The sequence below is a fragment of the Streptopelia decaocto genome (assembly GCF_964273445.1).
Source record: "Streptopelia decaocto genome assembly, chromosome: 1".
NCBI lineage: Eukaryota > Metazoa > Chordata > Aves > Columbiformes > Columbidae > Streptopelia > Streptopelia decaocto.
In genome coordinates, this window is record NC_138663.1 from 202,899,594 (window position 1) to 202,918,360 (window position 18,767).

At 35.8% G+C, this 18,767-nt stretch overlaps 1 protein-coding gene across 3 annotated transcripts in view; it reads left to right on the plus strand.

The window, feature by feature from the left end:
- Nucleotides 1-18,767, plus strand: part of GRM5 (glutamate metabotropic receptor 5) — a gene marked incomplete at both ends in the record, with an annotated part of 250,819 nt that overhangs the window by 176,207 nt on the left and 55,845 nt on the right. For all 3 annotated transcript variants that reach the window (XM_082073920.1, XM_082073918.1, XM_082073919.1), the window contains one exon: nt 15,715-15,950. In XM_082073920.1, the coding sequence (XP_081930046.1) occupies nt 15,715-15,950 (236 nt within the window). The remainder of the gene's footprint in view (nt 1-15,714; nt 15,951-18,767) is intronic.

The following is an 18,767-nucleotide window of genomic DNA, read 5'->3' on the forward strand; positions in this document are numbered from 1 at the left end:
TTCATAGTTACTTCTCACTTTACCTTTTCTCATGCTTCTTGTAGTTAGGAAAGAAAGTCTATGTCATTAATTATCTCTTTTATGCCAGTGAAAAAGAAGAATATCTCTTGACACTCTCATTCAATAAAGTATTTTCAATCCTCAACATGCCTCAGTGATCTTTCATGGAATAGATCTCATCTTGATTCTAACATTTCCTTTTATATTTACATTTTCTTGGTTGTGAACTGTTGCTTGGCAACATATATATGGATTCAGCAGATTATACTGTGACTAGTTTGAAAGATTACTTTTAATTTGACAAATTGATTGATTTCCTCAGTATTTGTAATGTTACACGAATGTTCCCATAAACTTTTATGAAATAAAATCACAGAATCACAGAATGTTAGGGATTGGAAGGGACCGCGAAAGATCATCTAGTCCAATCCCCCTGCCAGAAATATCTGGAATATTGTAGACACTGAACTAAAATTAGGGAACTAAATTATGTATCTAAATTATGGGACTAAATATTAACATGTAGAAAAATTAAGCATATATTTAGAGCCTATATTGCTCTTAGTTCATGACGATCAATCCCAATCAAATTTCTGAAACATATTCTCTCTATCCATAAAGTGTGGATCCAGTTTTCCAGTACCTGGAATATTAAGATTAGGGTTTCATTCAGATACACTCTAATTCATTAAGCTACCCCCAGCAATAAGTATTGGTTTTGTTGCCCATGAAGCTAGTGATAAATGTTGGAAGTCATTAAAAGTCTTACCCTTTACTTCAGTATAAACCCTGAATGAGAGGATATTAAATGGAAACATATATATAACAGTTTAAATAAGGGATCTATCTATATAATTATTGTGCCTTTTATAAAGTATTAGTTAGAAAATATGTCAGCATACAGGAGCCACATAATTTACCATTTCATTTGGAGACCCTTCAATTACCCAGCTGTGACAGAGAAGGGCCTTGCTATGGGTTAACTAATAAATCGTGATAGGTTATGCTCCAGTATCTTAATCTATCGTTGTTTTAGGACATCAAAGGCCTGGATACACCAAAAAAAGTAATAACAGGTCCCAGATGGAATCATACTGCTTTGCCCTATGTCATGTATATCACTTTGAAATGTTAACAAGATATTTCTCAAATGTCACTTATCAAACAACCTCTGTGAAATATGACTGCAAGACAGAGGAGCATGCACTTCATGAAGTTACAATTTATTTTACAAAAAAGAATTGTGTGTTGGTTTTTCATCATTGTTACCTAAAATTTATGTCATCCATGTTCATCTGTGTATAATTTCACTTTGGAATGTATTTTGCAGTGCAATTTTTGAAAGATCTTGTCAAATAACAACCTAGAACAGATATTTAAGTTTTCTAGATAACCCTTAAATGCTATTATTTTTTTTTTTTGTATGGCATTAACATTCATTTATTTTCAAAGCCTTTTATACCAGATTTATAGCCAAAAAACTCCAAACATTACCTCCATATTTGTAGATGAATGTGTGGTTTTAATGATAGACCTGTGTTTGCAGAGATAAGCATATAGGTGCTGACAAATTTCACATGCAGTATTCCATGGCGTTAACCATAGCCACAGGTCTGAAACCTAAAGCCTGATTATGATATCTTAAGGGCTTTGCATGTGTATAAGCATTGTTTTCAGTAGTTTCACCCAAACTGGCTTAAGAGTCCTATCCTAACCCTTTCTTCTCTGCAGTCTTACAGTTAGATAGATAACGTGTTAAATGACACATTTTTACTTAAAGCATGATCATATCATTGTATTTTTATGCTTCTTCTGCATTTGGTTTCAACTTTATACATTGGCTACTTCCATTTTTAAGTAAATTTCTTGTGCAGAAGACAACTACACACCTAGGGTGCAGATCATCCATCCCTGGGCCTCATTCTTTTTGTTAAGGCAAATCTCTGCCACCTCAGTACAATAGAGGAGCCATAAAAATGCTACTCACTGAGAATCAGGCCAGCTTGAGCAGAGAAACTAGCCAAAATATAATGATCCTGATGTAGTGACTTCTTCTGGTCATTGTAGCTGGGAGTTCTCATGTTATTTTAAAATTCCTCCTCCACAGGGGTCATTATTAATGATGAGGGAAGTTTTGTTGTTGTTGCTATTGTTGGGTTTTTTGGTTTAGTTTGGTGACATACCAAAATACCAAAAGATGGTAAAGAAGCCACTGGCTGCACATTTTTTTTAAGATTTCATGTACTCTTTGGTTTTGGAAGAGTTTTAGGAAAAAGTTGTATGACTTGCATTCTTAACTTCACCAAAATTGGAATGATCCCTTATGCTTAAAGACCACTTCAGATCAGGCTTCTGTTACTGACATAAATCCTCACCAATTAAAATGGCAGAACATGCGAGCTGGTGTTTGCTAAATGCATTCGAATTCCACTTTGGGTCTTGACTAAGTATAAGAATTTTGTACTGAACACCATGAGGGAGAGAACGCTGGGTTTGGTGAGATTTTGTTTCAGTGTAGTAAAGCAAGCTCTGTATATTTACGATACTAAATCTGTCATGCTTGTGTGGACATAAACACAGAAATCGAGGCAATGCCTCACTGTGGGAATTATGGCCACTTAAAATGTCTAACTCCAAACACTGGTGATCTCAGGTAGTTGATTTAAAATGAATTGAGTGCATAGACATGCATTCTCTTTCGAAAATGATGCTTCTAAATCTGTTTTCTGTGTAAATGAAAAGCTGCTTCAGCAAAAGAAATACAGTGAAGGAAATCACTCTGTGTTTTCACATTAATGAGTGAGCAGCCATGTAGCCCTAGTTGCTGGCTGAGGCTAAACCAAGACACCTGCTCTAGTCTTGTAAGAGATTTGTGATTTGCTGCAGCAAACAATCCTTTAGTCCAGACTTCCTAAATCTTGTGATGTATATATTATGGATTAGGTCTGTCATTTCAGCACATTTATTACAGCACAGTGTTTTCAAGAAGAAGCTGGCTTTGAACATTGTAGAGTAAGTGATGAAATCATCAGGCTGCAAGGTCTTTGATACAATTTTTTCCTTCTGATGACAACAAACCTTTCTAGTGATGTCCCTCCTCTGATAATCATTAAAGTGTGTGTCTACCTCCACAAACGGTTGACTGAAAGAACTTCATGTTTATATTCTATGACACCTGAATTATTCTTAACTGAGTTTTAGAAGATGAAGTGCTTATAAAGCTGTTCTACAGTTCATTGCTGTGGACATCTATGGGTAATATCAGCATGAGCACAAGGGATGAGTTAGCCATCACACATTATATTATCTGAAGGCAGGCACTGAATTATAAAAATTAGAGAGATATGTCTTGATCTGAGTAAAGAGCTAGGAAGGCAATCGTGACTGTTATCAGGGGCAAAGCTTCATCTGATTTCAGCAGGAGGAGGATTTTAGTGTATTTACCCTGTTTGGGTCATTATTCTAGGTCTAACTTGGTTTCTTTTTTTATATTTGGCTCAGTTTGCTGAATAGGACTTTTTAAAAGTTACTGACATTACTGATTCCCTGGGAAACTGTGAATATTAATTAATTATGAATATTTTTGATTGTATGCTAATTATTGCAATTATTGGCTGAAATGACTTTTTCTTTCTCTGAGAAGACCCTAAATAACATCTGTCACTTTAAAATCTTTGCACACATAGAATTTTCTGTCCATTGTACAACTACAAATTTTATACTAGTCTGCCTAGAATTACTATAGAACATACACTGAAGTCTGGTGATTTAAGACTTGTATTTCTGATCACCAAAAAAAAGTAACATTCTGCTTAACTTTGTGTTGTTAGACCAAAGAAACTTTTGAAGGTATGTATTGTTTTAAAATATGAGGTAAAAATACAAATAATATTGTTAACATATCCTCACCTTTTTGTTCCATGTTCAATTTTTTTGTGTGTGAACACAATACTAAAGTTTCACCCCAAAGCTTATGATTTGTCATAAATGAACAAATTCTCTACAGAGCAATAAAGTTTAACATTAAGATATGCGTTATTATTAAAAATAACTGCTGAAATATGACATGTATTTTTGCTTATTTAAATATAATTTTTTGTTGTCTGACTTTTTAACTCACTTTGTTTAACGTTTACACCTCCTTAGAATACCTAGATATGTCCATATATACTGATTTACTCATAGTTTTCTTGTTTATACATCCAAAGATTAAGTATATTATTTATGATTAAAAGTATTCTTCTACAGGAAAAATAAGATACGACATGTCAAATGTTCTTTTGAATTATATTTCATAGTGGTATAATAGGTTTAATAATTTCACAAATATATACAAAAAAGCACGCAATAACTGGTATATAGACATATGATAATTTATATTACATGTTATTTTTTTCAGGCTACAAATATTATAAATATATAGCCATAGAAAATAACGATATATTTATGTATACATATATAGATACATACATATATGTGTATATGTATGCTTGCGTGTATTTCATTTTCTGTCAAGTAAGTGAATGGTTTCACTTACACCAGGTTTTTTTACCCACTTCGGAAGTATTTTTCAAGTAGTAAGGCTATCTCAGTTATCTGGTCATCCATTTGACTATGTTTGCATTTTTCATAAACGTTGTTGCATATCCATGAGGGCGATGCCTGGATATCTTATGGAGAATAATTTCATTACTGGCAACCCCAGTAAATCGATACAAGATAATTCTGATTCAGAATAAGCTATTTTTCTCCCAATGGATTTGAAATAATGAACAATTCTCTCAATCAGTGCAAACAAGTCAACTGAGAGTAGAAAAATAGCATTTGCTTGTATTTACAGGCACATTATGCTGCTGTAGAATAGGATCCTCCTGCATTCAGGGTCATCGCAGAAATGATTCCATTTCAGGTGAATGGGACACACAGAAAATAGCTTTGTGATAGTGTTTCCAGACAGTATCATAGAATCATAAAATTATAGAATGTCCCGAGTTGGAAGACACCTATAAGGAGTTGGACTTGATGATCACCAGTAGATTTTTGCTTATCACCCGTAGGTTTTTGCTTATAATTTCTGCCAAGACCTGACTTCTCTACATGACTTTTTTTTTTCTTTGGTATTTGCTTGTATAGGCTTAGAAGGTATACAGCATTGCATTGCAATGTACATTACATTTTAGTGTCTGAGAGGCTATACTGAAGGCAGGCATTCTGGAGAAGATAAAAATCAGTATTTTCACAGTGAAAGTACATATTTGATTGAAATGTTTTAGAGGCGAACTGCTTTTTTCTTTCCTGTTTTTCTGCTGTTGCTGACATTATGTAACGGGTGTTTTTTAGGCTGTCATTATGAGAAGTTTGCAGTTTGAGGAGCTTAGAATGAATTATAAATATGAGTCAACAGCATTAATATTGTTGAAAAGAAAAACTCCTGCCATATTTGGAAAATATGCTTTTAGAATGTGAAGTAATCTTTCTACCCTACAACAAAGCAGTGATGGAAGCAGTTCTGATGTTTCTCAAATAAATTTATGTTTTTCTACAGTACACGTGCAATCCTTCTGTTCTACTCTCTTTTGGCAGTCCTTATGTAATGCGAAACCTGGAAAAAAATGATTCCTGCTCCAGTTTTCCCAAACATGTTATCATGAAAATAAACGATTATCAATTTTTCTTCTTCCAACCCCCTTATTAAAAGCTCAGCAGTTTCTCCTGATAACTACAGGGAGAAGACTGCAGACAATGTGGGAACTGCCTGCTGACTTCCATGTGGGAATGTGGACAAACATGAGAGGGTCCCCAGCTTGGGACAAAATATCCCTACGTCAGGACAGTCCATCACTGCCCTCTCATCTTTAGACCAGAGTTGTCCTTTTGGTGGTCACTGGCAGCTACACCACGGTCACATCCTTGACACTATTTGTCAGTGCTTTCAGAACATCCCAAGATAGCACGGAGTCTGCAGAGACCTGCTCAGCACTTCGAGGAAGAATGAGATTCAGGATGACAGCAAGTCTAGAGAACAGCTCTCAAAAGGAAAGTTGGAAACAACTGGGCTTATTTAGTCTAGTAAAACATAAAAATCTATGCAAATGATTGCTCTGAAATGAAGGTAGTTAACAAGTGAGGGACTTAAATTGTAGCACAGATTTACATTGCATTTTAGGAAAAACAACTGAAGACCTTAAAAAGTTGCCTAGGCATGCAAAATGTCTTTCTTCCTCATAATATGTTGAATATTTACCTTTTCCTTACTAAAGAATTATTGGGGAATCAAGAGAGAAGGCTGGATGAGTTGAATATCTTTGGAGTTTTAAGGGGTAATATTCAGTCAAATTTCCCTTCAATTCAGGGACAGCCCACAAAATTTATATGTATAGATATAACTTCCTCCAATTAGTCTGATTAGCTGTGAGAGATTTCAAGTGTGAAGAGGGGGCATCACACGTTGGAAACGATACTTTATCATATTAATAGACTATGTTTTGTTGTAGACTGGACTACAGTCAGGCTGAATTATTTTGCAGCTCTGAACTACAGATGCAGACAGCAACAAAACTCTCTGTTTTCATGCAAATTAGGTGTTGCTATAGACTACCAATCTCTCAAGTTGCCATCACAACCTTTCTCAGCTTGGGGAAGTTTGGATACTTTGCAAGTAATTAGTACCAGTAATCCCCTGTGCAAGGTATCTGCCAAATTCACTGCATAACCACTTCTTCTAGGTACCATCTTGTGAAAACAGTGTGTCATACTGCCTAAAAATAATTAGTTCATTTCTTTCCTTTGAATTACCCCCTAACTTCATTTAGCTTTACAATACACATAAAAAAGAAGACAAAGATGAGGAATTGCAATCTAAAAAAAGCCAGGCAGCAAGGCAAGAATCCCCATTCATACATACACATATGTTCATTATAAAATGAACTCATCTAAATGCAACAATTTACAGCTGCTCACCAAAAGCAATTCCAGCCCCCCATTATCAACCAAACAAATTTACCTTTGCAAGACTGGCAGCACTTTGCAGAAGAGCTTGAGGACTTTTAAATATTTTTAGATCTTTTAAGATACAGGGGGAAAAAAAAAAAAAAAAAAAACTGAAATAGCAGATAAATACAATGAAAGGAAAACTAAAGACAACCAATGACAGTTAACAAACTCCTACACAGCCGGAGAAAAATTCTCAAATAAATACTCAAATGCTATCGGTCAGATTTTTGGCAGAAATGTGATTACACGTAGGCAGAACTGCAGTTTCCATCATCATTATGTGGCCCACAAACAGATTTTTGCATAACAAAAGAAGACCACTCTAGAGCCTAATGAATGCACTCATTAACTGTAATAGTTTTAGCTACAGATTGAAGCAGGAGGAACTTCAGAGAAAAAGAAATCAGCTCAACTGATCCCAAGATACTACTGCATTTTCAATTTAGAAAATAAGTGGAACTGTTTGCAAAGGGGAGAGTGGGGAGTCAATTTTTTTTTTTTTTGTATACATGTATCTCTTAGCAGTTTGTCTAATCTAAGAAATAGTGCTTTAGAACACAGGGATGCAAAAGCTTCATTCCCCATCTCACTGTTACTGACTCAAGAAATTTCTGTGATCACAATTTGTCCAGAGGCAATAACTGGAAAGTTAATTTTAGTATAATGAGTTACCTAATGGTCTGAACTAGTGGACGTCTCCAGCTTTCTATGCTGCATCCCACTGGTGTAAAAAGACGGAGCATCCATCATGTTGACTGTAGAGAAAACGTGTAACATGTTGAGGAGCTGTTGTAGGAACATCTCTTCTGTTTGGCAGTGCAGGTGTGCACCTACCTAGTTGTAGTGGGTTTAGCATTAGTCCTCTCCCTGCTCCCCTCTCCCACTCAGGCTTAGAAGCAACTGAGAAAAGGACACTCTACCATCCTAGGTAAGTAAAATCAAAATCAAATGATATCAAAAGGAATCTTAGCTTTAAAACCAAGAACTGTGGCATCTAAGTGGAATTTGGGTTTGTCAGAAACGTTATGTGCCTTTTTCCTAAAATAAATAAATAAATAAATAAATAAATAAATAAATAAATAAATATATAAAATTCCTAGAGCCATTTCAGTGATGCAGAGCAAAAAAAAAAAGTACATAAATTATTTCCAAATATCACACACTTCAAAAGTTGCAGACTTTCCCTACTTCTTTGGAAGGCTTCTAAAGAATCTGAAAACATTCATTCATTCATTAAATCAAGGTCATAAAGAAAGATCTGAAACCTATAGTTGAGATTTAAGAAATGTCTTAAGCAGTATAAAAAGCTTGTAACATTTAAAACTAAAACCTGCATCCATTTTGTATGTAGGCATGTCAACTTGTGCAATCACTTTGCTGTTGTTCAGATATGATGTCTTGTCATTGATCGATTGGCATTAGAGTTTCGGTTCCTGCGTCTGAGGTAATTTAGCCTACAAAAGAAACAGATTTTATGTGTAGGCACAGTAATACAGAATTGCTGCTATGGGTATTCAAATCTGGGTGGCCTTAAATTGCCAAACCTATGTTTACTTCAGACTGTTGGCCAAAATGTCTGAATTAAGGAACATAACATTTCTGTTTTAAAACCACGAAATATTGTCTTAACTATACGGAGAGATTTATTTATCTAAAACCCTTTCTTTCACACACAGGAAAAAAATGGATATATATAAAACCTAGTATCATTTTCATTTAGGGTAATTTTGAGAAGTCTGAGAATTTAAAAAGTAACAGAAACAAGCATTTCTAGTGCAGATAAGAAAAAAGTTTTTTCATTTAAAATATGTTGATTTTGTAAAATGTTAGCTAGCTCTAATTAGGAGACTTTTTTTTTCACCTATTTCTTTCCTCTTGTGCATGGAGAAGTGTTTTTCTGCATGGTTCATTTTAGTGATTCCCCTCTAGAACAGGAATACTGATTCTGCTGGGTATGTGACCCACTGCATGCCTCTATGTACTCCAGCTACATCATTAGAATTAGCTGTGTGTACAGTCAAACACATCATTAATCCTAAATCAATTTCTGTTGTTTGTCAATGTGTCTCATAATGACTGCAGAGGGAGAAAAATGCAATAACGAGAAAAGAAGCAAGGTAAAACATCATGAGAAGACAGGGAAATCATGAGGGAAAGGCATTATTTCAACTTTCTTCGCATTCTTTCTCTAGTCCGTTGGGTTTTATATAATCACCATTCCTAGACATATGTCAAACCGTGACATAAGCTAGTACAAATAGAAGGCAGAGTGGATGTCAAGAAGTCAGGTAGCCTACTGCCCTCCCTTTGCCAAGGCAGGGTCATCTATATCAGCTGGATATTTGTCTAACTTGTTCTTTGACACCTCCAAGAGTCTCCAAGCTATTCTAACTCCTTATACTCTTTACTGTGAGGAATATTTTCCTGGTGTTTAAAATGATTCTTTCTACTTCCAGTTTAAGTCATGAGTGCTTACATCAACATGATAAACAGATTATGATCTTTTTTACTGCAGCTTTTTATCTAGCTGAAGGAAGTTATCACATCTCTCCCCTAGTATTGTGTTTGGTTCTTCAGTTAACTCCATCAAGCCTGCTTTCTAGACCCTCTTCCAGCTTTTTGGTTGACAGTTTACTTCTGTTGCTAACCACAGGTTTTCCCTTTTGTGAAGTCTCATACTAAAAACTTCTGAATTTGTCTTTAGTAGCTTTCTCCCCATAGTGAGCTGCAGGCTGACATATTCTTTACTCTTCTCACAATAAAGTGGTTAGAAAATAGCTTTGTGTTACTTCTGATGTCCCTTGCTTACTGCAATGTGTTTTGTGCCTTGACCTTTCTAATTTTATCTCTGTCTAATGTTTTTCTTTCATGTTGATCTTTGATAATCTGAGCTTGCTTCTTCTTTTCATATATTTCCAACTTCGAGATGATTACACGAATGTCTTACCATATTTTCTGTCTTTCCTCTGCATGGTACCTCTTAATTAAGTACTTTTAAGTTCTTCAATTCCTTAGACATTCCTTACAACAGATCTAACCATAAAATTTTGTAAGCTTAGTGTAGTCTGCTATTTTTGCTCTTTACTATTTTAAAAGTCACAAATGCTATTTTTTTTGTGCTTGTTCCCACCTTATTTGCCTTTTATCTTAACCTTCTCAAGCAGTCCCCACCTACTGACCAAACACCTATAGAAGAGCCTCCTCTGTCTTGTCACTAGGTACAGCCTGTATCCAAGTAATGCAACCTAAGCTTTCCAAGAACTTAATAGACAAACTACTGTTCTTTGGAGAATTATTTGGTAGCAACTCACAAAAAGCTTTCTCCATATCATCTTCCAGATTTGACAGCATTAATCAACACGTATCACATGAAGGACCAAATACTTATCATCTGTAAGCATGAACAGTAGTCAATAGACCTAATTCCTTCCATATACATCTCTGAACACATAAATGAGACCTTGATGCTTGAGGCAACACCTCCTTCCTACTCCATTTCCCTGCTTTTCCTGAACCCATTTAATCTTTTTTTTGTCTACTTATTTATGTGTGCTTAATGATCTCTTCTGAGCAACTGTCGTCTCACACATATCTTACCACGAAATTAAAGTTTTCCACATTCTCTTATCTAATTTAAGCTGACAATAGTTCTCTTCCTTTGTCCTGTTTACAGTGATGTCCAACTCTAATAATTTGCTAGTCCTGTAGCAGGTGTCAATCAGCTCTGCAAATCTCTGTTATCCCTGACAAGTAGATTGACATCAGTAGCATTCTCCATGCTGTTGATTGTCATGCTACTTACCAAGTAGAAGTGGAATACTCTTGGGGAAATGTCTGTCTTGTATTTTTGAAGATTTTTGTGGAATTAAATGCTTAAGTCATTGTTGACAGGGATTGACTAACTTTTTGTAAATGTTTTTCAGGAGGGCTAGCAATTTCTTGACTGCACTGTATGAGCCCAAAGCAGTCATCACCATCATGCATATTGAATGATCTTTATATTCATTAAGTGTCTTTTTGATGACCTCTTCATAATGCTTCAAGCATGATCTTGCTCCTGTGCTGCTCCTCACCTGAATGTTCTCTTAACTCCATGATGATTCTTCCCAGAAGAAACAAAAAGACTTCATTCAAACAGGTGGAGATTTCTTTAAAAGAGATGCAATCCTGCATCTCATCTTTCTTGGAGATCAACACTTTCTTGTCAAAGATTGCTTTTCCTTCCTCCCACAATCCCTGCATATAATAGGCAGTGTGGACTGAAACTGGCACATCAGTGCCACCCATCTGGAGAAGCTCTTATTGGTGCTTGCTATTTCATATGAAAGATAGGAAAGATGGGAAAGGACAAAACACAGAAAATCCAGGAATCCATATTCATGTTTCTCACATTTTAAGGTTGCAAATATAATCCTAAAAAGTTTGCACCTCTATCTATATGTTTACATACAGTACATACTGGTCCTACAGTGATAGTCCTATTTCATCAGGTATGCTGAGTTACAGAATTCTGAAGACTCATTCTCTACTACTACCATTAGTATCCAGGGTTGTGGGAGAGGAAGGAGCAGAGTACTCACTGTGATCAGAGTTGTGCAACCCAATAATTTAAATAGGGTCTCTTTTGACTCCACTTTTCTGTTGAGATTTTTAAAAGTAATTGTATGTACAGTTGTGATCTACACAATTGAATTAGGTTAGTGTATTTATAGTCATTCATTAATTGTTGTCTTTATTAATTAGAAATGTTATAAATATTGTGGCTCTGTTGTGTCATTTTTTGAAGCCTTTCTGTTAAACTGTTGTGATTTACTGTGAGTAAACTAAACACACCTTCAACAAAGCAGCAGAACTCTTCCCCTCTGTGTGCTGAAGGATATTTCTTCAACTAAAATGTCCATCACCCTGGCATATCCTACAAAAAGTGGTATCTGGGACAAAGTACACATGCGCATAATATCTAATAAGAGATAGAGAACATTATGATAATGGCCCTCTTATTTCAAGTTCATCTCTTGTTAGTACTGCAACCATAAAACCCATGTATGCATTCTGCCCTTTTTCCTTCCTCCTGTCATTCCTTATTTTCTTTGATGTGCAAGAATTTTCTGAAATGTCATCTTTTTTTTTTTTTAAGAAATGTCATTAACAATTATATATTTTGTTTGATACTGTATGAACATTATCCTATATCACATAGCTAGCCTTTAAGAAAAGTGCACTAGATATTAATCTGACAGCCAAGAATATTAACACAAAAGAACTGGATGTGGATAAAAAACATCATGATTCTGAAAGACAACTCTCCAATGTGTTGAATTTGAGGGTAATATTAAAGGCAGCCAGAACTGCACATGTCGTAGTCCTCTTACCCTGGCTTGCTTATGAATGAGATATATGCTTTACTGCATATAACAGATAGATATCTCAGCAAGGGGCTTTTACTTTTGATGCTGCAGCTGTGCAACTACTGCTTTCTTTCACAGCAAGGTTTCTCCATGTGCAACTCTGTCTTTATGTAAGTCTTTGTGGGATCACTCTAAGGACATTTTTCCATTTGTTAAAAAGCAACACCACCTATTTCTAGTAATCAAAATCACCCAGTCACTTGTCAGAATAACATTGGAAAGCACAGTGTCCACGCAAGGGAGAAAAAATGAACTTGTGTAGTGATCTGTTAAGGATATCCATGTCCCATTTAATCTATTTGAGCTCTTTCATAATTGTTGCTGAAATACTGTTCACTTGGATTTATTTTACTACCTGTGAGGAAGCTGTTCCTAACCACTTGTTCACCGAAATATCCTGTACACTCTACTGCTAACATGAAGAACCATCTCTTTCACCAGCACTCAGTCCTGTGTTGCATTCGTGGTAGCCTATGCACCTCACCACTTCCGTGGATGAGAGTGGAGACCATTCTGAACTTCTGTTGGAGCTCCTTGTTACAGCCAATTTCTTGTACCAAAGCACCTTTTGTCAGTTGAACCAGTAGATGTTAGCAATGGGCAATACCATTTGCAAGCTTTCATAATGCAACAACCAATGGAGAACAAAGATACTACCAGCTACTGCAGTAAGATTAAGACAAGAAAGAAAGTCTAAGGAGGGACAGGGAAGACTACGAAATTAAGCAGATATCTCCCTCTCTGTCCACTTCTCCCTCATCTTCCCACCCCTTACTCAGTTCAGAGGATGACAGAGGTCTAATATCCCAAATACATTATATCAGCTTGTCATTGACTACCCATAAGTACCATTACTCTACTGTGGGTGCATAATTTAAATATCACACACTAGTGAAGGTTTTTTGTATCTTGCAAAACTTTTTTGCTACTCCACTTTCACTGGCCTTTGAATATTAGTTTAACATTTGCTTTGCCACCTTGTCTATCCAAGGCTTTAGTATCTCTATATTGTTGTCTCTATAATACATACTTTGAGTACATCTTTTACATAACACTCCTAAAAACCTTTTGCCCAAGAAGCTAAGCTGAAATACTTATCTGAATTAAAAGCAGCTCTTTCGAATTAAGAAGGCCTTCTGCGAAAAAGTTGAGAAGAAGGGTTATGTAATATGAAGTGGTTATTTCTATCTTTTAAAATGACTTAAAGTTTTAAAATCACTTCTCTGTTGCAAGCCTTCTTAAAGGGGATAGCTATTTATAAACTAATACTATACACTTTACAGCAGTCTGCTTGATTAGATCTACAAAACTGTTCCTCTGAAAAATTATAAAGAAATTAATTACAAGAAAACAGTTTCTTTCTCAGTTGTTTGTGAGAGAATCAATAAAGCTCGAATACTGACAGCACAACTGCAATTCTGTTAAATTCTATTCAGTTTAAAAAACAAAAACAACAACAACAAAAAAACAACAAAACACACTACAGCAAATCTATCACAGCCTGCATTCATAAAACCTGTTATATTTTATGAGGATGGATAAAACTGCTTTAGAACTTGCCGAAGATTAAGATGAATCTTGCAAATAAAAGGTTCAATCACTCATAAATTTTAAAAAAGACCTTATGCAGCTTTAATCACAAAACAAGCCATAAATGCTTCTAACTCTTTGGCCAGTACATAGTCCTGGTGGAAGGTGGGGAGTATTTACCTGTACTGATCCTCCTGACTGCAGTTCAGAGCATTAACATCTGTGTTCATCCCTAATTGGATGTGCTGTATTCAAGCTGAACATTAATGCTTATCTTTCTCCTTCCATTAATGTATATTTTTAATCTTTTATGCTGAGTAAATCAATGCATTTGAAATCTGAAGCATGTTTAATGGTCCCTTCATTTTCACCCCAGACATTGAATATTATTTTTGCCACTGGCAACGCTTGTATTTATTGACATTGCAGCTGTGCTAAGATGTAGTCAAGAGTCCAGGCTTCAAGGAAAACAATGTCTTGTGCAGAAGGAATTACTGTCTGAGGTCTTGACTTCTGCACTGTGTGAGGACAGCTGAGTCCCCCTGTAGAGAACAGGGAATCTGCTGCATTTAAAGCAGACAGCAGATGATCAAAAAAGAGCAACAGAACCACACAGATAAAGGTCACCTGTATCAGCTACACTATGAATGACTTAAAATTGTTAGGGCTAGCTTTAAACAACTCATGAAGTTTTAAAAGAAGACAAATTAAGCTTATTTTTCGTCCTTCAGTTATTCGACCTTTAGGATTTAAAGGTTCTCTCTACAGTCATTAACATCAGTGCTTTTTTAGAGGACGAAAAAAAAACAATCTGAAATTCCTATACAGTTCTGTAACCTGGGGCTTTTGAAAAACTGAAATATAATGTTTATAATACAACAGTCTGCAATGCTCTAATGAGATATATACGTTTCTAGTGGAGTGGAGTGAAACTTTATAAATGCCAGTATTTCCAAGAGAATCCATCATGAAACTGGGGAGAGGGGAATTACCTGGAGAGTTTTGTGAAATTTTGTTTGATTTGGGTTTTCAGTCACTTTTGGATACTTGTGGTCAGAGTGTTGCAAGCAGAAAGGTTAACAGAAGGGGGTTAAAATTCTGCATGTGGTGCAGTGTCACACAAGATCGTAATACTCCAGCTATCAGCAACCAAGAAACAGAAGCTACACATGGATCTATATGATGCTTCACCCAGCTTCATGAGCCATGTCTGTAGAGAGAATTTATTGCTTCAGATGCAATGCATCTGAGCTCCGAGCTGTTATATCTGCTTGAACAGTGTCAGCCCATTCAAAATTTGCTTCTGTCTCTTTGTCCATTGTATAGTCTAGGCATGGTGTGCGACACAGCCTTGCCCTTCACACTGTAAGAGGTCCTGTCATCAATGTCACCTCCTTTTAGGTAAGAGTAGTATCACCCAGGTGTCAGTAAAACACTGAATCCAGGATTTTCTCCCTAAAGCACAGTGAGGCTTAATGTGATGCAGAGATGTGCTTATACACTGCAGATTTTAGGATCTGTGATTTTTAATGTTGTTTCAATTACCTGAAGTGGAGGATGAAGAATATATCATCTAAGCAGAAGGTGCCAGTGACAAGCCAAAAAAAAGGAAAAGGAAAATACTGAGTTCTTCTGCTATAAGTATTACGGGTGTTTTACTAAACTCCACTCAGAATCACAGGTGTGAGTATGTGCACTTAGGCTTCAAATTTTACTATTAAGGAAGTTCTTTTCTTATTCTGTTGAATGGTTAATGTTGTCTCCATTTCATTTATCCTCACAGTGATGGCTGGGCAGACAGGTATGACGTGACAGACGGGTACCAGCGTGAAGCTGTCGGTGGAATAACAATCAAGCTCCAGTCTCCTGACGTGAAATGGTTTGATGATTACTACCTACAGCTTCGCCCTGAAACCAATCACCGAAATCCATGGTTTCAGGAATTTTGGCAGCACAGGTTCCAATGTCGGCTGGAAGGCTTTCCTCAAGAGAATCCGAAATATAACAAGACTTGCACAAGTAAGTGAATTTATTACTTCTGCTGTATAAACCAGTGTGACTGAATGTCTGGTGTAAACACCTCATGTTGGACTGATGCAGCCTGGTCTGAGTAGGATTGGAAGGAAAGAGGCTGGAATTGCAATCCTCGCTCTTTACAAAATGACGACAACCACAATTTTAAAAGTATCCACATCTCTAAAGAAACAAACAGTGCCTCAGTACCTGATTCCTCTCTATATTTGAAAAACTTGATTCTACTCTACCTCCACAGGCAACTAAACACTTCCAAAAATGTTGTAAGGCAAAAATTCAACGCTTCTTTTCTGAAACAGTGAAAATGATATTGCTCTAGCTGACAGGAGCAATGAGAGAGTTAATATACTAGAAGTCATCTGAAGTCCATATGTTAATGGTGATTATTTGTGTACTTAAGATAGAAGACTGGCTGGTTTGAAAGATTTCATTAGGTTTTCTTTCAACCATGAGTCATTTCAGAAAATGCCATTTTGAGCTGATCTTTTTCATTAAATTGCACTGATTTTAGCAAAACTGCCACAACATTTTGTCAGTTTAGTAAAACAGTGGCAAAACCCTTTTTCCCAGAAAGATTTGGTACAGTTTTCTCTTTTTTTTTTTAAATTATTATTATTAATTTTTATTACTTCTGTTAATTACTCTTTATTACATGAGATGCCAAGAAGTACTAAGACTGTGGACATCCTGCTGGGGCTGGGGCATAAGGTGGTGCTGTGCTGAGCATTAGCCCAACCACAGCTCTAAGCCCAAAGGGACCTTCCCTCCCTAAAATGTCAAAATCTTTTACACACGCATGAGACTAAAAAATGGCTTTAAGGATCCAAGTCTTAGATTTACACAACACAAAACCCAACCTAAGTCCCACTTAATGTTTCTGAATCTTTCTTTTGATTTCGACAAGGTCATAGAGGAAGTTTGTGGCTGAGATAGAAATGGAATCTAGGAATCTCAAAATCTCAGTGTACATCTTTAACATTCAACTGACTTTTCTCCATTATTTTTCTTCTGCTATCCTTCCAACACAGGTTTTACTTGAGCTAATGACATATGCTACTGCATATGGAACAGTAAACTTCATTGATTTTCCCACAATACTGTAGTTCTCTTTCCTGAGATGTCAATACAGTAGGAACAGCAGGATACAGGCTAATAAAGACTTGGTTTCTACCAATGTGCTGTATTAGCAATGACATTTCCACTTGACTTTTCTGGGTTTCTTTTTTTACTTACTTTTTACCAACACTGGGAGAATCTAATTTCTGTTTTATACGAAACATTGGAACCTGTGAAATATAGGTGCCTATAGTCTTTTATAGTGCCCAAAATACAATTCACCAGTACAACAAAAAATATCTCGGGGGGTGCAGGGAGATGCTATGATAGATGTGATGTCACCCAGTCATGGATATGAGACAACTTAATCATAAAGCTTTACTAGCTTGGTTTGAATAGCACATATCACTGGAAGGTTTCCAACAAAGAGATCCTGAATGAGCTACAGCTCAAATAAGTTCCTAAAACTCAGGAATGTCAAATACACAAAGAAATGTGCAAGGATCACAATCTGCTGATTTTCAAACCATGAACAGAGAGAAGGATTACTTTCCCAAACAGGTTGTTCTAATTACTTTGCATTCATCATTATTGTTATATTCAGTGCTGGGCCATGATGGCCATAGTAAAAGAACAAAAAACAGATTATGATGGCTTTAATTCTTTCTCATTGCCATAGAGTGGAAAACGTTGCTTCAGTTGTGGAGTTGCCCAGATTAACAACAATACACACAACAATTAATTAAAACTGCTCAGTTAATCAGGTTTTTGACACAGTAAGTTGTTAGTCATCATTTTACTCAGTTTTACAGTCTTGATTTTGATTTAGACCATCTGTCAAAATTAATGTAAAGGAAACTGAAAGGTTGGCCAAAAAGACTACAAGCAGATTTATTTAATGGCATTTTTGTGTGTCATTAGTGATAAGAAACACTGTTTTTCTCATAATAGCCCCAATACTAGGCAAGGGTGTATGATAAAGTGAAGAAATATTAAACTTGGACAACTTTGTGGATTTACCATCAGGAAAGACATAAATTTATTCTCTGAGAATTAAAAGACTGAGAGATTTTGATGTTGGGAGTTTAACTTTAAAATTAAAACTAATTTTTGAGACTGTCATGGTAGTTTTTGCCTCTACCTCATTTCCTATCTTCCATATGACTTTGAAAATTGTGTCTTTCTATTGATTCCTACATTTATATTTGGTTTCTTAACTTCAAGAACTCAAAGTTTTGAGTCTTAGATTCCCTCAGTTGTAAAGATAATACTTGCCCTTCATGGTCAGAACCATTTCATAGACTGCCTTGACAATTTCTGCACAATGATGAATATAATAGTGCTGCTTCAGATTTATCCTGATAAGGAAACAGGACAGTGCCCTTTAGTTTATCTAATTGAATGCATTGTCTTCCCCAGCAGCTGCATAAAAAGGGAAAAAAATAAAAAAAAAAAAAGCACTAAGTGTGTTTCTCAGTGTTCCAATTAAAGAGATTGAGTTTATTGAGAAATGCTGGAGTGAAATAAAAATCTATTTTTGCACCAAAAGGCAAGCCATTTTTTACTTCTTGGGATAATGATAAAAAGATAAACATAAAGCTGATTAGTGTTGATAGATGTGGTCATTATTAAATGAAGGTATCTATACAGAGAGCAATAACCAGTGGAAAAAATTGATTATTCTCTGCAACCTGGTTGCACTATCATGAAAAAATAAACAATGGTTAACAGTATGAACAGCTTATT